The following is a 21,281-nucleotide window of genomic DNA, read 5'->3' as shown; positions in this document are numbered from 1 at the left end:
AAGCTTGAAAGCATCCAAAAGCTATAGGTGATATTGAATCAAAATGCAACGCTTGTACTAAAGTGTTAAGGCAAAGCCTTGAGGTTTGCTGTTAAACAATACACACCGGCCCTCTTCAGCAGTCAATACAGAGCACCGATAGTTTGGAAACACACACTTGAGTTGATGGGCGTCCCTGCACTCCAGACAGCCAGGCAGAACATGCTAGAAACCTCCGGTAGGTCTGCAAAACAGTGGGCTTCATCAGGCGAAGGTCAGCGCATGCTGTATTGCGTTGTTTCTAACTCCACACTGCACGTCAATAAAAAGCCTCTTTTACACACCTTCGGTTGAATCTCCTGAATCACCTGTCTAGGCCCAACTCCCATGATAGGCACTGCAGAAACACAGAATTATCCTAAAAAATATACTCACAGTATGATGCAGCTGCTCATCCACTTGATGTTTAACCTTGATAATGGGACACACTGCAGCTCAAGCATGTCTGGATCCAGATAATGGTGGATGTATATTTGAAAATGATGTGTGTATCACTTTCTATGCTGACTTAAGGATTCAACAAATAATGAAAAGAAAAAAACTCTTGACAGCGTGTTTACCTCCAATTAAACAATCTACTGTGTCTAAGCATACTGTGAAGTGGATATGGGATGCGGCCCATTCCCATTTTGCTCTGGGTTTGAAAACATCTTGATTACTTTACTGGCTCCTACACTTGATTGTTCATTTAAGGATTATGTAAATTTTATTATTAAGTGTGTGGAATTCCTCTTTCACACAATATTCCAGTAATGCTTCCTAGCAAGAACAGCAAAAAAAAAAAAAAAAAACTAGTTGATCTTCTTTCTGTATAAGTCTCCTTTACATACAATTGATGCCAGCAATCTTACTAAATCAGACTGTATAACATGTCTATAGTACATCCTCAACATACACCTCCTACAAGTCTGAACTAAATCTTGTCAGATTAACATACAGGCAAGAGCAAAATGAGATTAAATACACATAAGGATATTAAATGTGCAGCTTGTTTGATTATCATCTACCTGTATCATCTGCACAAAGATAATAAAATCATGTTAATAAACAAGAAAACACTGTGAATGAAGTCCAGAGAATATTTTTTGCCTGTATGTGTGTGTGTGTGTGTGTGTGTGTGTATATATATATATACATACACACACACACACACACACACACACACACACACACACAGTTGCGGGCTATTAGGGCCATCAGAGCCTTCACTGCTGGCCCTGTCACAATCAAATATATTTTTCATAATTAAACGCCTCTGAATTCAATTACTTTTTCAGTTACAATTATGTTTCCAGAGAAAATAAGGTTAATTTTTTTCCGTTGGATTTTCCATGTCATCTAAAAGCATCACAGTTCCTTCGACCAGCAATAGTAGTATTGCTAGCCTTTTGTTGAAGCTATATATTATATAATTATATATATATATATATATATATATATATATATATATATTTATATATATATATATATATATATATATATATAACACTAAACCACAATGATAACAAAATCAGCACTCCATCCCTAACTTATTTTTCAGTACAATTCTGAATATCCAGGAACATGCTTTATGGGGAAAATCTTAATGTGTGATTCATTCTATTTAAAACCCATCAGTGATGTAGCCAGTCAGACAACTGAAAATACTCTTCATCCTTCATATTATTACTTAACAGTGCTCATTTTTGTGCAAATATTGCAGGACCACTGTGGCTCTTTCCAAATAAAAATCCAGAAAATGAAATGACACGACAATGAACGGCTCACCTAAAATGTAAACTTGCCCAATAATGCAAGCTTCACTTGCTGAAATGTTATTACCTGTTTGGGTTTACTCTGACAAACTGTCTTGTGATGTTGCTATGCTTTAAAAAAAGGCAATTAATCACTGTTGTTATCATCACCACATATCTCTCAGCAACATCTCATTAATTAGCTTGTTTTGATTTTGTGTTGTAGATTAAAAAAAATGTTGAGCTGATTTTATTTGCTGTGGGTGACAGCTATAATTATACCAGCCTTCTTCTAAATGAATATTTTGTTAAATAAATCAAACAGACTGGACCTATGTAGCCTTTGATTAAAGAACTTGAGAGACAGGATGAGCTAGTCTTGTTTTACGCTGGCAGTGGGGGCCTTTTTTCAGACTTAACTTTTTAGAAATTTAAACCCAACTTGGAGTCAGAGTATCTTTCTGTAACGGAATTTGAAGTACTGCAGCATCACACAACAAAATCTAAATGGTGTCCATCAGTGCAAATAACCAGCTGTGGGATTATTCTTACTCATTATGTTAGTGATGGAAGTGCTGGCCATAAATTGAAATGAAAGAGATGTTGTTTTATTTGGGAAAACTGAGAGACGTTTGCACTGTCAGATTTTCTGGACAACGCACGGACACTAAGTTTGTGTTTCAACGTGTTGTATAAGTAGCTTTTTTATTGTAAATCTCTTCTGGTTTTGTATGAACGTGCACAATATGTGGTATGCAGCAATGTCTTTCTTTGAAACAATAAAGTCAACTGCTGGAAGTCTCTATATACTGTATATGTGGCGTTATTGTACATAAATTCCATGTGTGATGAAAGACTACTTTACTGGTATGACGCAAAAATTCCTCAACAACCATTTTGACCGTTCCACATTCATAGCGAAAACAACAAACACTCACACACAAAAAGTTCCCAGGAGTGTGAATACTGCAAAGCCACAACAGCACCACATCACATGCAGTATACTGCCTTAAACCTGTAACAGCCTGCACTGACAGCCAATCTGTGAAATAACTTAACAATGCTGTCTGGATCTCTATTCTTGACTTCCTTGAAAGATAATACACTCCTCTACAGATGTAAAGACAAATCTCCCGACTTGGGTGGCTGTAATCATTTGAAAACAACTTGCAATCAGTGAAAATAAAGTGTGTCTGACACTTTGGAGATGCAAGGTTCCCTCCTGGAAAACCGTATCTGTGTATAAGTGCATTTTACAATTCTAAACGTCCCATTTCTTTTTTTACATATGACCTTTACTACTAAGAATATGTGCAGTTTTTGCTGTATCTTTTAAAGTCAAATCTCTAAGGTCAGACTCGTAAAACAAGACATCATGCTCTTGCTTACTACAGCAGCAGGGATGGAAAGTATCACTGTAACAGGGGTGTACTCTATCAATGCCAATAAAAACGCTGGATCATTAGTAAAGGCCGAGTAAGTGGGACATGATATAAACCTTTATGCCTTGTCACTTTACTCACTCTCTCTCACACATCAGGCATCAAAGAAATCCTTTGCTACGCATTTTCTGGTATGAGATGATAAAAAAAAAAGATAGGATCAATAATCACACATCTTTTTGATCACACACTGTAAGTCAGTGTACAGTATGCCTTTGCTTTGACCATGCCTGGTCCCTCAGTAGTGTTCAGGAGCCCCTGCAGGGCCTTAGTACTCACCCAAAAATACATCATCATCTCGGCTGAGAAGGGATGGGAGACCAGAGGGTGGAAGACGGGGATATGAAAAGACACCGGAGAGGCCAGCGCTCTTCCTCTTTTTCCTCTGTCTGTTTGTCTTTGTTGGTGTGTTTTCAGTATGTCTGTCCTGTTCTGCACTGATCTTCTTCAGTCACTTGGCTTTTTTTTTGCCAACGCTGCTCTTCTCAGTGTTATCTGACCAACAGCTAGTTGCCCCTTTGTTTGTGGTTTTGTAGCGTAGTCCCTTTTAAGTGTCCCTTTGCCACTGAAGACAGTTGGTCTTCCTCCCCCGCTGACTCTTCCGAAGCGCGACTTTGTCTCTTAGAGTCGCCACTTGGGCTCTCACGCTGCTTCTCCTCCCCTGAACCTTTCAAAAAACTCTTCTTCTGCTTCTTCACCAAAGGGGAAAGAAAAAAAAGAGTAAATAGAGAGGCAACAAGGAGAGAAAGTGCTGTGAGGCGTTGTTACTGTACCTCCCCTCGTTTATTGTTTTTGACTTCACTTCTCCTGCTTCTTCTTCCTCCTCTTCTCCAACTTGCCACCTTTTCCTGCCTGCTCAGCTCTCCCTGCCTCCTCTTTTTTATTTGCTTGCTGTAAACTATCCTGCTCTCTATTTCACTGCCATCCACTAAAGCTTGTCTCTTATTCTGAGCGCACTCTCTCTCTTTGCTTTCCTTCGTCTCTTGATCCGGGCAGCACCAGTCCAGCAGCTCTGTTTTGAGGGGAGGCAAGTCTGAGACAGACTTTCTTCTACAGCATTCCTGGGTGAAGAGTGCTGGAAAGGCTGGGAGGGTGGGAAAAGCTGGAGATCACCACAAGGTACAGTAGCACAGAAGCTTTCAACCGGGAAGAGACAAGTGGAGAGGGGGTGGGTGGGGGGGGGCAGAGAGGGAGAACGAGAGAGGAGAGAGATGGACGGAGTGAAATGAGCTGGTGGAGGGATGCCGGTGTTGCAGACACACGCTGAGTAGTGGATAATGACGACAGGCTGCGTAGAAGTTCTGGGAAAGCCGATGGAGGAGCCGGAACAAGGGAAATAAGGCAAGATGAGAGAGGGAGGAAAAGACATGCACGGGGCTGAGACAAAGAGGGAGCAGCTTGGCTTGTTGCTGCTTATGGTGAAGAGCCAATGATACCAGCCGGTTTCATTAAGTTGCACTGGAAGCATCGGGGAGTAGGAGGATTGGAGGTTTGGTGGTGGTGCGTGTGGGGGTAAGATGCAAGAGAGCCATCAAAACAAAATACCATTAGGGCAATTGCGTAAGAAGAGAGGGGGGAATCGGTGAAAGCGAAGTAAAAGAGAGCTAAACTGGAGCTGATCCCTCTCTTTTTGTTGATCTTTTGTTCCCTCCGTTTTTCTTTTCTGCAGAGAGGGAGGGGAGGTGTATGCTATTGTTAATGTGTGTGTGGATGTGTGTGTGTGTGTGTGTGTGTGTGTGTGTGTGTGTATGTATGGTGGTGTGTATTGGTTGGGTTGCTGAGCAGGTCTGGCCCACAGTAGTACAGAGGGAATAGTGTGGGCTGCCGTGCTCAAGCTGTGTGCACATATGTGTGTGTATACATGTTTTGCATGTTTAACTCTATCAAATTAGTTTGCAAATGACTTGTGTCTCACACACACACACACACACACACACACACACACACACACACACACACACACACACGCAAATATATGTATGATGAAGATGCAAAGTCAGAGTGGACAAAACATATTAGTGGTCAGTGTGTGTGTGTGTGTGGTGTGTGTGTGTGTGTGTGTGTGTGTGTGTGTGTGTATGTGTCTGCATACATTTGATGGGTGTGTTTGCAATATGGCTGGGTGACAGGCAGGCAGAGAGAGAGAGGTGGGTAAGGGTTGGATGTTGTAGCCTGCCTCAGCACATTCCCTCCCCCCCTCCCGCCCGCCCCAACCCCAGTCAATACACCACTGAGGGAAGTTGCCACATTAACCCCCTCATGCCTTAAATACTGCACTGCACACACTAGAAACACTGGAAATACTGGGCCACTCCCTTGTCACTCTGTTTCTGTTTGCCAGTATATCACTGCAATTTAAGTCAATTTCATTTTCTATTCAGAAAAGTACAAACAACTAACACTAACACTAAAATCCACATCAAAAATGAAAAAAGGCAATACAAGTTTGTACAATACACGTTTGTCTCTCAGTACAGGTTAAAAAAAAACATAAATTAGTCCAGCTAAAAACAGTATGCGTTAACCACATTTCTGTATTGAAATCTATTTATTTTGAGTCAATGCTAAATTGTTGCAACAAATCATTGTTGGTTCACAAACACTGGGTCAGGCTTGTACCAGGCCTCGGTACATTTGCTTCCAGGCCATCAGTATGATGCAGAAAAGAAACCTCTGCCATATAACTTTTCGGCTACTGGCCATTTTTGAAGTAATTCTCATAATCCTTACAAATAAGGAAAAGTGAGTACAAGTCATGCATACCATGATTAGCAATCACAATCCTTGTCTGATAACAGAATATTAAAGAGAGTGGCATGGCAAGTCATAATACATATTCTTTGCATGTACAAGGGTGGATTCTGAAATCTACAGGGCTGATTCAGAGAGATGGTTTATGCATGGGTTTAGCTCTTTATTTTAACTCTTCTACTTCAAATGTTTTATTTTAAGATCTGCATTGGGGTGATACATTCCATATTAAAGTTCCATCAAACACTTTCAGTGTGGTGCATTTTGTTTTCAGTTTAACCCAGTGTATGGAAGGTTGTATGTATCATTTCATCATTAATAAAACATTATCACATTAAACAGTGGTATAATTATTCTAAACAAACAAGACCTTTGCCTCAACCCTGCATACATTTTTATATTAACTAGGCTAGTTTTAAATGGAATGAAGGCACAAAAGCCTTACAACACAAACCATGTGGACAGAACCATGCCCACACCCTCCGTTGGCAAATGTCTCAAGTTTGACATTTACCAATGTAAAAAAATAATGAACTAATTCATAGTTAAAGTAGATTATGAATACCAATTTATCTGCAGCCATTTGTGCTGAAATTGGTTTTTAAGACTTGCATGAAATGAGGCCATTTACATACATGTATGCATGCCTGGTGTGCAACCTCAGCTCTCGGTCTCCTTCACTCCTCCCTCTGAGACAACCAAGAACTCAGAGACGGGTTGGCGTCTCTCTTTTTTCCCTAGCAACTACCATTCAAAAGAGAACATTTTCCTATCAAATATGGGCGTCATGCTATTTCAGGTCTGGGTCATGAATAAGTTAGTCCAAACTCTGCATGTGAGTGAGCTAATGCAAAAAAAGACGACAGACTGGTGGTGGGTGTTGTCGGGGTCTAGGAGGAGAGAAGCAACACCAGGTCAGTCAACACACATATGTATAGAGTATGAACTAATTACAGAGAGAATGCTGTCTTGGGGCCCTATTTTAACGATCCAAGCGCACGGTCTTGCGTCGGGCTTTGGGCTATGCTGCGCCGGGTGCAAGATAGGGCCCTTGACCTTTCAGGTGAAATGTCTCCATGATGTGTGCATCCTATCATATTTGGTTAAGTGACCCAGACTTTTATGGAAATATTCAGTAAGCCAACCCAAAAGTTCTTTTCTAAATTAAAGGCTTATAACTCACCTACAAAGCATCAGTAAATGATTTATTAACTATTACCTTGTAAATCTTTCATAAAGAGTGCCTTATTAGGAAGCTTTGCCTCTTTGCTAAAGAACAGTCTGATCCAGTCACTGAAGATGTCTTTCTGTGTATAACATGTTGAACTCTTAATGGTCAACATAATGTTTAACACTGTGTTGGACTGTCCAGTGCAGTACCCCCAAAACACACAGGGCCAGAGTCAGCGATGGGAATTAACAAAGTACAAATACTTTGTTATTGTACTCAAGTAGATTTTTCTGATATTTTTTACTTTACTGTTTATTTTTGTGCCAACTTTTTACTTTTACTCCTTTCATTTTACCATGAATATTGGTACTTTCTACTCCATACATTTTACAAAAATGGCTCATTACTTTAGTTTCAAATCATTTCAGTGGAGTTACCGTTGTTATATTTTGTGTCATCATACAAATTCAGTTTAATTGGGTGGGAATATGCGTTACACTTCTGCACCACTACGGCTGTGGCTCAGTGGTAGAGCGGTTGCCTGCCAATTGGAAGGTTGGTGGTTCTATCCCTGGCCCTACAGTCCCACGTTGAAGTGTCCTTGGGCAAGACACTGAACCCCGAATTGCCCCCGGTGCTGCGCATCGGAGTGTGAATGTGTGTGAGTGTTTATCTGATGAGCAGGTGGCACCTTGTAAGGCAGCCTCGGCCACAGTGTATGAATGTGTGTGAATGGTGAATGTTTCCTGTAGATGTAAAAGCGCTTTGAGTAGTCGTTAAGACTAGAAAAGCGCTATATAAATACAACACATTTACATTTTCCACTACAAGATTCTGCGGTATTCGTTTGCGGCAAATAATTGCAGCTTGATGGCGGTAACGTTAGCACATAATAGTATGGACGGAGTCACGATTGAAAATGAAGAAAAACGAGATCCCAGAGATTTGTCAGAGAAGCAGCAAGACATTCCCAATCATCATCGGCTTTAACTGAGAGAAATGTTTGAGATAGTAGGCATCAAAAATGACTCCTGGCAAACGTGCTGCAAATTGTACCAACAAACACCACAAACTGCTGGCTTTCAAGAATTCATCATCAAATTTGAAAAAACACATAGGGGTAAATGCATCTTGCAAGCTATTTGTTGTTTGTTTCATTCGCAAGACTGCTTTTACTTTTATACTTTAAGTAAATTGCCAACCCGGTACTTTGTTACTTTTACTTGCAGAAAGAAGTTAAATCAGTACTTCTACTTTTACCAGAGTATTTTACTTATAGTACTTCTACTTGAGTATGGGAAGTGAGTACTTTTGCCATCTCTGGCCAGTTAATGAGAAGATGTTGCACAAATGTGTGGTGGGGTTTTCAATCTGCATGTTGCTCATTGCTCAGTCAGCTCCTGGACTGCACCTGGGATGTCCTCCAGATACATTCCGCTACTAAAGGAAAGCTAATGGGCAAAGTTTAGCAGTGGGATTTTTATAAAGTCCCTAAGCTCTGAAAGAAATGACAAGTGATCTGGATTTCAAAATATTTGCTTTGGTCAAAACCACAAGAGAAAACAGCTGTTACTGATACACTGACTAATACGATTAACCCCGGAACTCGTAAGCCGAAGCAGGGAATGACTTCACACCCGAGTTGAATGTGTTCCATTTACAAATCAGATTTTTATTGTTTTCATTAGCTCTAGCCAGCTAACTATTGTTAGCAATGCCAGTTTATATAATATGTATGACTGTTATTTGTGCATACCAACAGCGTAGGAACATGTCCACAGATGGAAGATGGGCAGCACTGTGTACGACACAAATAGGACAGAAATGCTTATTTCTGTATGTTACTACAGCTTTTACAACTGTTGTATAATATTTAGCTCAGGGTTTTCAGTGGTTGTCCGAGTTCCGAGCTCAAAAATCCGAGGTTAGGGGGCAAGTTTCCAACTTTGATCCAGCTTCTGAGTAGAAATTGAACACAATATGAGCAAGTGGAGGTGGCGATGGGTTTCCTATGGATGTCAATACTGAGGTAAATGCAACCAAGCACACACTTAACAATAGAAGGAAAACTTTTATTGCAGCTTTTAGGGATTTAAGTTTGTTGGTAGTCAACTTTAAATTTCATGAACGCATAATTTGTTGTACGTTACAATAATCAATATTGTGTTCATGAATAAAAATCATGCTTTATTGCTTCATTCTTTTTTTAAATAATAGTTTTTTAGCTACATACAAATCTATATTTAATGCATTATCTTCCCCAACTGCAGCCCTCCTTGTGGCTTCTGTAAATCCCATCTGCTCAATGTTTATGCTTGCTTTTCAGAAACAGAAAATCTTTCCTGCAAATCTAACCATGGCAAATTTTGTGACTTTAGTACATCCAGCAGAATATAATCCATCTCTGTAAACATGTCTCCTATTATTTGCACAATCCTCCCTTAAGAGAGAAATCCTGCTGCAACTGTTTGATAAATCATTAACCCTGTGTTTGGGGCAGAAAACGTCAGATCCGCCCCTAAAAAATAAAAGCGCAAAAGCTGCACCTACTGCCTTCTGCCATCAAATCAATAAAAAACACTGGTCCAGCTCTTCAAGTCAGACAATGGGAGTGTAATCTTTCCACCAAGTTCTGCCATTTTGGTCTGGTTTAAATAAAGCAATATGTGCATACAATTCCCTCACTTCCTCACAGATTATTCAAGAAAATGTTAGTTTTATATATATTATTAAAAAAAACATTTTCAGAAAAGAGACTTTCTGAAGTTTAATTTTGTTGTGCCGTAAAATACAATTTAGGGGTAGACGGGGGCTGGAGTCTCCAAAGATAACCCCCCCTCACTCCACTCAACAGCCGGGTAAACAAGACAGGACACCTCATCGTTGTTATTGAGGAGCTGCAACATTTATTTGTGCTCAAACTGCAGACTCTAGTTACTGTACATTCACTTGCTATCTAAAGCGCTTAAACGTTAACACTCCTCTGTTCCGATTGCTCTCTCTCATCTGTTTACACCGCATCTCCCCTCGCATTCTCTCTCTCTCTTAAGCAGCATCCCCAGAAGGACCTCAAACTGTCCCACTGACAATGGTAGATGAGCTGGCGTGAATATTCAAAACTTTTATTGGAACCTGTTGCAAAGTTGCATTGCTGCCTGAATGAGTAGTTTTGATGCAAAATATACACAGACAATTATTTCCAATTATTGTGTTGTCAATTTGTATGCTTGCCTGTGTCTTGTTAGGGTTCAAACTGAGAAGCAGTAGAACCCTTCTATGTTGGTATGTTTTAGTTATTATTAATTTGTTGTCTAACGTGACAGCTCAAATTCCGGTGAGCTGAAATGGGTTAGAAACATGAAACTTAGGGAAATAACTGGAAATGGTGTGCATGTGCTGCTATAGAAATATGAACCCAATCGGCCACATGGTTTGAAAGACACTCCACCCACACTGTAAGTACAATTTACTTGAAATTCCGCACACAGGTGCAGCTTAATGTGCTCTAAAAAAAAGTCTCAAGGACCATTAAGGTCCGCCTACACCGTAGGTTTGATTGCCACCACATTTTCAGTGAATCATCTATGGATCAAGCCTATTAAAAGTTGTGTAAAGCATGTCCATATCTCAATTACTTTTCAAGTTATTGACCAATGAACTTTGAAAGGGCGTGGCTCTGGACATAAATGAACACAAATCACCAACCTTAAGGCCAGTCATCACAAAACTCACAGGGTATGGTCAGATAAGTTCAGATAAGTGCCCCAGATATACCCCGACACTAGCACTGAACGATATTGTGTTTTAGCATTGACATTGCGATGTGCGCATGCGCAATAGTCAAATTGCAAGACGTTGCGATGTTTACGCTAAAAGCTTTTTACTGCTTGATAGAAAATCAATTCACCGTTCTCCTTTTTCATGTTTATTACTGCCCAACACTTCCCCTTTAAGACAGGTAGCCATGTGGGCAGGGTGTGTATGTGACCTTAGTCCGACGTGGTTTGTCATGGGAAGTGAGGCTCTCCGTGTGTAGAAAAGTACTGTAGGCAGCAGTTGCTGTTGACACAGTGATGCGCATAGTTTGGAGGGGTAGTCAGTGAAGCTACAGCAGGCATAGCTATATAGTTTGCCTAAAGAAACAAGCAGAAAGTGCTACCCCCAGGCCAAATAATATAGTTAGCATAAGAAAAAAAAGGGGGTCTGTCGTCCCAACTAAGTTTCGTTTAGGAGCCCCAAAGCCAAACAAGAAATAATCTACTACAGAAGTTCGTGCTTTAGGTCATTTCCCCCGATTTATTGATCTGGGTACTAGGGTTTGTTGTAGTGCCGGAATGCAGGTTGACAAATTTATAAAAAAACGAGCTGGGCCCCCTATCGACCACAACCGAAATTTAGAGTAACAACATTCATCATTGCCTTCACTTACCTGGTTGGATTATTATATAAACTGGTCCCTCAACCCCCCCTATTTTACCAAAATTTCCTCCCCAAAACATTGTAAAGATTAAATTTAAAAAAGAATGGTTCACATTTAAAAAAATCCTTTTTTTTATTTTTTTTTCTGGATCACCCCCTAACAAAATAAATGCAGAGTCTAGAAAGATTTAAATGAGTATTTATTCATCTTTTTAAAAATTTCCCTTTTTCTTTTTTAATAAAAAAAAAAACAGGGGAAAAAATAAAACAATTAAAATTTCTCCAAAATTTTTCGGCTACCCCCGTTTTTTTTCACCACTAGGGGTGCTAAAAGTGGTAGGTGAGTGGCTTCACAATTTCTTCAAATCACTTTCTTTTCCAATCTCACCAAACCTAGGATAGTCCAATAATACTTCCATGCCTTTTAAAGTTATTCAATTGAAATTAAATGCAAACAAAGTGCAGGGGATATAGCGCAAATCAGGCTAGAAATTACTAAATGTTTGTCGAGTCAACACAAAACTTCGACCACTAGGGGGCGCTTTAAATGCACAATACCTGGACGTGGAATGACACAAATCAAGATTTGAGTTTGGAATCGCAGCTTGCTGCTTTAATGGCAATTGATTTTGTGTTGGTCGTCTTCTCAAATTGCCGTGAGCTGGACTGAGCTACATATTTCGCTGAATTGAAAATAAACGTTATTGACAAATCAGTTTCAGCATTTTAAACAGTGCACCGTTTGTCCAATCGTTACAAAGCTTGCAGGATATGTTTTATAACAACGTTGAACTACATGTGTGAAATTTCTTTGAAATTGAGAAAAAAGGTTTGAACCTGCGAATTGCCGCTTGAGGCTATATTGTCTTTAATGTTGTATTTTTTGATTGATATGAATATTCATGTTCTTATTCAGTGAATGTCCATTTAAGTTGAAATTGTAATAATCATTATGTCATTGTGTTTAAGCAGTTTTTATTTGTATTGTCACAGTGTAGTATATGGACCCCAGAAAGAATAGCTGCTGTAAAGGGGATCCAAACAAACAAAATTATTAGTTACTAAATTGAAAAAGAAATAGTGTGAATATTTCAAAGAAAATCTGAAGAATATCAGAAATTTCCTAAAAACAAACTAAACAGCATGGGCAACAAATCTGCATACTCACAAGGCATAACATCTTAATTCACTATTTCACACTGATTATTACAATCTGAAGCAACAATGGCAATTCAGTTGAATGCAGAAAGGTTATAATTACAACCTATGGGCTGGGAATTTTGCAGTGGGATTTTTGGAATGCAGCAACGTGTGCACACATACACATATTTAAACTCTCCTGGATGAGCCCCCTCAGTCTGGTGCTTACAGTCTGGCTTTCTGTGCTGTCAGCAGCCCTCTATCACATTTTCAGAGAGCAGTGTTGCCAGCTCCACCTGATCTCAATCCTACTACAGGAGTTCCTCGCATTGACTCGCTGTTTGCTGCCAGGCACACCAAGCAATCTTTTACCTGGAAGAACTCAGCAGGCTGCTTTGGCTCCATCACTGTTTGCTTTGCCCTCTTATTGTGCATTTGTACCAGTATGTATCTTAATAACCGGTGTGTTAGTGAGCATATTGGTATTCCCCCTTTCTTTCTTTTCCTCTAAAGTACCTTGGGCATATCTGGGAACAATACTGGCTTCTCTTTGGGACAGAGGCAAAGAAAAAGGAGGGAATGGGGTAAAGTGTTTGTTCAAGGCACATAATCAACAGAAGAAGACCATGCAAAAAATATGTGACAGGAAACACTGGTGCTAGATATCACTGTGAGGCTGATTCAGAGAGACTAAACACAGGATGTGTCAAAATTCTGACGGTTTCAGAAATTTAGGAGCCATGTTATGTAAAAACTAACCAATCAGAAGAATGAAATGATAAATAACACACTAGCTGACACTGACATTTTAAGCACTTAGAGACATAAAATACTACATTGGTGTGTGTGTCTATACAATCCATCTAAAGAGACTCTCCTCCCCTAAATAGCCACATAAGTTGTTTGTTCAAGCAGCAATTGTGGCTCATATATATCTTTATAGTGGCGGCCCCATCTAGTGTGCGTAGTAATTATGACGGACGCTAGCAGGAAGTAAGAAGACCTCAAAATTCAACATAAGGAGGAAGTGGATTGGGGTGGTGGATGGGTCAAACAAACACAGAATTTTAACCCAGGAGACCGGGGTTTATGTCCTGATGGAAAATAAAAATGAGCATTATTGTTTATACCTCTTTTTGTAACAAACTGAACAAATGGAACAATGTAATTTTCTGCGTCACATGCGTAACCCTAAGTGTAGTTACGTAGCAGCTACATTGATTTGAACTTAAACTACAGTCTTTTTCTAAACCTGACTAATTCCCTTCCGTGCCTAAACATAACCACATAGTTTTTATGCCAACACCTAACCAAACTGCATACGTTATCAACATGTTTAAACCATGAGTTGCATTCTCTGGTTCAGATCATGGTTTAGAACGCTGGAAAATGCTTTTCAGAAGTATATTTTATAATGAGTCAATATTCTTGTCCCAAAAACATGCAGAGAGACACACACACACACACACACACACACACACACACACACACACACCACACACACACACAATGAGGCTGCTGTAAGTCTTCTATACAGCACTCAACCCCTCGGTAAACCCTACACGTACAGCCCAGTCTCATGGCAGTTTGTGAAACGGTCACGTTATTTAATCTATTGATCTGTGTACAGGTCACGTTAATGTTGTTATTTTCATGTGTTGATTACAAATTTTGAAATCATGTATCGTAATGACAAGCCTATTTCGTGATCACAGAACGATTACGGTAGCGAGTAGAATTAAAAAGCCGAAAATCCACACAGGGAGGTTGGTTGCGATGGTGGAGAGCTCAAACAACACAGGGCTTTCACCCCAGAGACCGGGGATTGCGTCCCACGTGTAGTTCCTTCCCTATTCTTTTCCTGACCACAACCATCCCAATGTTGTCGGCATGACCTGCTTGTGACGGTTCCTTTCCTCGTCCTTTTTTTCATAACCACGTCCCGTAGTTGTGCCCGGCGTGTGGCGTTTCATTTCCCCGTTGTTGCGTGCCACAGAGACTGCAGATCGTGTCCCGGCGCAAGGTTTTGTCACCGTCCCACGCGTGGCGTTTCATTTCCCCATTGTTGCGTCCCCCAGTGTCATGGCAGTTCGTGAAATGTACACAAAATAAAAAAGAAAAATATAAATCAAAATAACGTGACTACTTCACAAACTAGCGTGAGACCGGGTTGACATGTACCTTCCGCCTGTTAAGTGAGGAAAAGGGGAGAAATATTGCCAGGCTCCTTATGGAGAGATTAGACTAATTGTCAAGGATAAGGTAAGTAAGAGCACTGCATGTATGTTTGATAATAGTCTCTAATAATAGTCTATATCCACGACGTTCCAGGATTGTTCCGGTGCTCCCAGAAAATCCGCCAGATGTCCCTCTTTTCAGCTAAATGTCCGCCACCTTCTACTTTTGTTGTGATGGCATTCTAAACTCAGACTATGTTTAACTGGTCCTCAGATCTGTGCAGGGTAAATCTAGACAGCTAGCTAGACTATGTGTCCAATCTGAGTTTTCTGTTGCACAACTAAAACAACTTTGGAATGTACAAATATTCTACCAAAACAAGTTCCATCCCGAGGCTATTTTGCAGCGGCACCACTGCCGCGGCTTTCTCCACATTTTAATTGTGATGTTTTGTAATTAATTTCCGAATCTGCCCCGTTCTAAATGTCGCAGCATGATGTTTTCCTCTGAAATAAAAGAACACTGTAAGTCAGTAGAAGGCTGGTTGCATATTAAGTGCTTTTGAGTCCTTTTGAAAGTAATTTTGAGGTTAAATTTTGTTCTGGAGAATGCTACAAGAAGCAATCGGCCTTTTCCCAAACACATTTTGAACAAGCACTGTACTAGTAAAAAAAAAAAAAAAATACAGAATATCACAAGATACATACAAACATAAGTGGAAAAATGTTTGACGAAAAAAGAAAAAGAAAAAAGAAGCGTATCAAAGAACCAATGTGTCTTTTCTTAGCCCACTAGGAACTGCCAGACATGGATCACGCTCAGATACACATGCACAGTGTACATACTGACCACACACAACACACACACACACACACACACACACACACACACACACACACACACACACACACACACACACACACACACATACACACACACACATTTACATATTTCCTAGTGTTAAGGCAGTTGCCTTCATCATCAGTTCTTGGTGCACAATAAACTCAGTGGAGCGAGTGCTGTGCAGCTGTCGCACTCTCTGTCCGTCTCCTAATCTGTCTTTATTCATTTTCAATTTGCTCAATTAACACATTAGTAACGCGTCCTTAGATAAAGGGATACGTCAGTGGCTTAAAAGAGAAAAAAAGCCTTCTGACTCCTACAATAGAATACAACTAGAAGAGTTTTATATTAACTTGGAGGCAAGGTGTGAATATTATAAGATATACTGTATATTGGGCTTTCACTTTTGAAAGGAACCCTCTAGTGATTAAGTACCTAACTCTTATAAAGTTTAAGGAGCTCATGAAACATAATTTATGAATAAAACAAATAAATACATATAAAAATAATAGTCAACATTGAAGTAGGTGAGGCTGAGACACAGGATCCTACATTTCCCTTAATGCAACTTGAGACTTATTTTTTAGTTATAGAATATTTTTTGGTTGTTTTAGGCCTTTATTTTTACAGGACAGCTGAAGACGCTGAAGCGTGCGTTCTACTAGGTTGAGCTACCTAGGTGCCCAGGCTATTTTTTTCTTACAACCTCCATGTATATCGATGTCCCCAGTGTGTGACACAGACTTTTGGTTGTAAATTTTGTCTCCAAGTCCCTGACCACATTTCTGAGTTATTTTCTATATATATTTGACAAAGCTTCCCCAGAGACTCAGAGGACTTCATGCATGTTTTTAGATTGTTTATATGAGTAAAGGTTGTAATTCTACAGTAGAAGTACTCTGTTACAAATAAATGTCATGCTGTCAAAATTTGACTTCAGTGTAAGGTGGTGAACTGAATTATCTTTCCCTAACCCTCCGGTTTACAACACCTGTGTGGTCATTGTTCAAATTACAACATGTTTTTTGCGGGAGTCAAATTTTTCGGGGGTGGGAGGTACTTTACACATGCACACGCATACATGAATGTGCCTGCCTACCAACAAAAATATACAATCAATACATTTCATTTGATACAGAGAATATTAAGCCAGGGTCATCAAAGAAAAACAAAAGTATTCACTGGTGCAATGTTTTTTTAACCACCCTCGACCTAGAAACAATAAAAAAACAACACACAGTAAACAAGAGGCTTTCTGGGTTGCTCACATCTTTCCCCTGTATTTCAAATACTGCCTGGAGTCAAGACACAATCCTAAAAGGCTCACGAGTGAGGACCAAAGGGGTTGCAAGTGCCAACTGGTAAGAAATTGAATCCTGAAGATGCACGTTATGAGAGACCAGGGCTTCCAGGGTGATGTGTTCGAAGCCAGGGAACAAAGAACAAAGCAACTGATCATGTAATACAAACGTAAATGTATGCTAGTTGATTTGGTATGTTTAGTTAACAATGTAGGAACAGTATGATGCTTTGATTCAACATGGTGGTTTTCATGCAGGAACAATATAAACAGAACAAATAGGAACAGCATCATCATCATTATCAATAACAGGCTAAATCAAACAAGTTTGTCATTAAAAAAGTTAATGCCAGCACAGTATAACCTTACTCTTTGGACACACCCGCTGTTAACTCCGGTATCTTTGTTATAGAGCTCCAACTCCATGACACTCCAATGCCCTGAATCATTTAAAATAGCTGTGTGTACGTGTGTGTACGTGTGTGTGTGTGTGTGTATATGTGTGTGTGTGTGTGTGTGTGTCATGAAGCATCACTGTAAATAAAACATGGCCAAGGTAGCTTATAATAATTTTTGATTATATCAGCTGTATAGGTATTTTCAGTTTAAATATTCACCATGTTGAAAATAAATATTGTACATTTCCCAGTACACCATCTGAAAGCTACTCTTCAATATTTGACAGTACATCTGGTTTCCAATTTCCAAACAGTGATAAATTGTTTGAATTTAAAATATTTACAAAAATATATACAAACAAAGCAAAGAACAATTATTTTCCCATGAACCAAAATCAGCTGACACATCTGGATGTGTTTATGTCTCACAAACTCACGGGCGAGTGATCAAACTGAGCCAGCAAATACCCTCAGCTGTATCCTGACGGGAAGACAACATCGATATCTATCAAATGTAACATTTATCAGCAGTTCAATAAAACAGAGCCATGCAATCAACAAGTGACATGGAAGAGATTACAGCCTAATTCAAAGTTAATTGAAATACAACAAATATTGCATTAGTTTGTGTTAATGCTAGAACCCAATCCATTATTCATAGGGCGGGTAAAAAACAAACAGAAACAAAGCTTTCAGCCTCCAGCCATAACCCAGAAGAGCGCCATACATCTGTTCAACACCCCCAGAAAGAGGCACATTTCAGAAATTTTAAGCCTACTACAACAAAATCTAGCCTATAGTACTTTAGCTGGTGCAAACCAATTACACCAATTTTGGTTTTAGGTGATGTCTTGCTAATGAATGAAACCTCTATCAACTTTACAATATTTTCTAAAACACTTCATTAATGTAATTTATGTATTCACATAACATGGACTACTTAGTACTATTGTAAACCAAACCACAAAGACAGACAGAAATATAAGTGTTTGTGTGTGTGTGTGTGTGTGTGTGTGTGTGTGTGTGTGTCCAGTATACTTGTGGGGTCCCGACAGCTTTGTGGGGCCAAAATGTTAAATGGGTGTTTGAGGGTTAAGACTTGGTTTAAGGATTAGGGTTAGAATTACACTGTGTGTGTGTGTGTGTGTGTGTGTGTGTGTGTGTGTGTGTGGTTGAGAGAACACCCATCAAGCCAACAGCTAAAGCAAAAAGATAGAGCATAGGGAATAATGACATCTAGTAAGACAAGCTAGGAAGACAAGTTAAATGAGGAAAAGCCAGGAGGAACTGACCAGTCTGGTGACGAGGGGAACCCCAAAATGCCAAAAGTGCTCGTTGAGCAGTCCGCTGTACACCACGTTACCAAACAGTGCAATGGTTCCTGGTTTGCACAGACCACTTCCTGGCTTGGTTTCTGAAAAACAACACAAGTCATATTTTACCACTGTACACCATCAATGGAAATTATAAAACATACAGTATATACTGTACGTATATTTCAAACAGTGAGAGACTGCTAATAAAACAGACGTGTAAACAACGGTGTTCACATTCACAACCAGTATATCTCCTTAATAAATTCCTTCCCTTCTTCTCATTTTCTTTTCTCTCTGCCTATTCTTTCTTTTCTGTTTATCTTTCTTTTGGTCTCTTGGTCCCTTTTTAACACTTTTGTCCCTTTTCAACACCCCCTCGCTATGGCTTACTGTTTCACTTCTTTTGCTTCTTTAGAATTCCCTTTGTTCCTCTGTATCCTACCTCACTTCTTCACTTATTGTTGGTATAGTGCTTGTAAGACACTGAAGATGTATTTGAATTGAAGCTATATAATTCTTATCAGCATTCAGGACTTTTACTACTGTCAATGTTCATGCCATTTTCATGTATTTAAATACTTACCAACATGTATTCTTTCTTACTGAATAATTTAAATATTACTGCTCAAAAGACTTACTGTGAATCAGTAAAGTTTGCTCTCATCTAATCTTATAACAGTTTGCTTTCACAATACTTTTCCTAAATTATCAGACAAACAAACAATTACTTTTCATAAAATTAAGTCTAGCATTTTCATTATATAGTCTGTGTTTATAGTGGCCTTTATCCTTTGCCTTATTAAATAAAAATGCAAAAAAATTGGACTTCCCACTGCTGTAGAATACAACAAATGAGGGAAACAGAAGCTTATCAGCAAGTCAGAGATGGCAAGATTAGATGTTTTATAACTTTGTAGGTCACAGGACTGTTTGTGTCCCATAGAGCCATGAGTACCTGTTTAGCCTGCAGTAAAGCCTGCAGTTGATGTCAGAGCTGCTGTTATAAGAGTATAAAAAGGAAAAGAATTTAAAAAATGATAACACAATGTCTGCAAAGCTGACTTTATGTCTTTGACTCTGCTATCTATTTAGACACCTAATATGACATTGATAACCCTACATAATTTTGGATTACATATTAACCTCTAACACACTAAACACAGTTAAGCTACTTTGGAATAAAATACACTGAAATACAATTAGAAGGTCCTCTCCTGACTGAACCAACAAAACAGTAATTTACCTGAAGGAATACATGTTTTAATGAGAAATAAACCATTTAGAGTTCAAATAAGCCACTTTGAACACCTTGGCGCAAGTGCAGCCTCTATTTAGCCAACCATGAGAGATGAGCAGCATCCACGAGCTACAGGCCACTGACTGAATGGATAGATGTCAGCCTGCAGATGTAAAATACAGTGTAACCCATAATACTAAATGTGATTGCAGTGTATGGCAGTAAATTATGAGATCTAAATAAGGAAAGCAAGTAAATTAAGATCTCCTCTGGGGTTTCTGAAATACACTTCAGCCAGATCCCACTTTTCCTCACTGCACCATCTCTTCCTCTGTGCCATGATCTGGATTTGGCTGGTTTCTCCTGGTTCCACTTATAATGGGCCTATCTTACATTCCAATACTCTAAGTAGTGTGGTGCACGCACACAGACACAGACACACACACACACACACACACACACACACACACACACACACACACACACACACACACACAACACACACACACACACACAACACACACACAACACACACCACGGTTATGGCCTGTTGGCTTGGTTCTGGCCTGTTTTTTTGGCAAGTGTGTGTCTGCTAGGCTTGCCTCCCAGTCAACACCCTATGGGTTGTTAGTGCGTGCGTGTGTGTGTGTGTGTGTGTGTGTGTGTGTTGGAGAGAAAGAGAGAGAGAAAGACAGAGAGATTACTGCTCAGTCTGCTACCCCACTTGGCTCACCTGATGCTGATGGAAAGAAGAGAAGGACAGGAGGAAAAGAAAATATGGGTTGGGTATATGGATGTGTTTGGAGACCTGAGGTCCTAAAGTAGGCCCTCTCTTTTACACACACTCACATACACACATCTACACCCTCTGTCATCTTTAGAGACTTGGATGTGCCCAGTACACTCCCACTCCAGACCAATTTATTGCCTCCTCTCCTTCTGTGTTCAGAACCACTCTCTCTCAAAGCAGTAGCTCACTTCCCAGTATTTATCACTTTCCATTCCCGGGAGGCTCTGAGCACCAAAACGTAATCCACCGGGAGTGTGTGTGTGTGTGTGTGTGTGTGTGTGTGTGTGTGTGTGTGTGTGTGTGTGGTGTGTTTTTAAGCAAAAGAGAGAAGGGGAAAGAAATCATGAGAGGAAAGGAAAGAAAGGAAGGAAAGGAAAAGGATAAAAACGTAGCAAGAGAGCACATAGAGGCCTCTAGTTTCATGGGAATGTGCTGCCAGAAAGATGCTATGTGCAAATAGTCCTTTTTCACAGAAGATATTTTGACTTGTCATACTAGGAAAAAAACATTAACAATGGCTCTGT

General features: G+C 39.7%; 1 protein-coding gene across 7 annotated transcripts in view; it reads right to left on the bottom strand.

The window, feature by feature from the left end:
• Positions 1–21,281, bottom strand: part of LOC116671533 (RNA binding protein fox-1 homolog 3-like) — a 751,379-nt gene that overhangs the window by 245,725 nt on the left and 484,373 nt on the right. For 6 of the 7 annotated variants that reach the window (XM_032502899.1, XM_032502901.1, XM_032502896.1 and 3 more), the window contains exon 5: positions 18,707–18,828. In XM_032502899.1, coding sequence (XP_032358790.1) covers positions 18,707–18,828 — 122 coding nt within the window. Of the gene's footprint in view, positions 1–3,493; positions 4,347–18,706; positions 18,829–21,281 lie in introns of those variants that run through there. The other variant, XM_032502902.1, reaches the window with a different exon arrangement.

Source organism: Etheostoma spectabile, chromosome 21 (genome assembly GCF_008692095.1).
Source record: "Etheostoma spectabile isolate EspeVRDwgs_2016 chromosome 21, UIUC_Espe_1.0, whole genome shotgun sequence".
Lineage (NCBI taxonomy): Eukaryota > Metazoa > Chordata > Actinopteri > Perciformes > Percidae > Etheostoma > Etheostoma spectabile.
The sequence above is the reverse complement of the archived record's forward strand: the minus strand, read 5'-3'. Positions and strand labels throughout refer to the sequence as shown.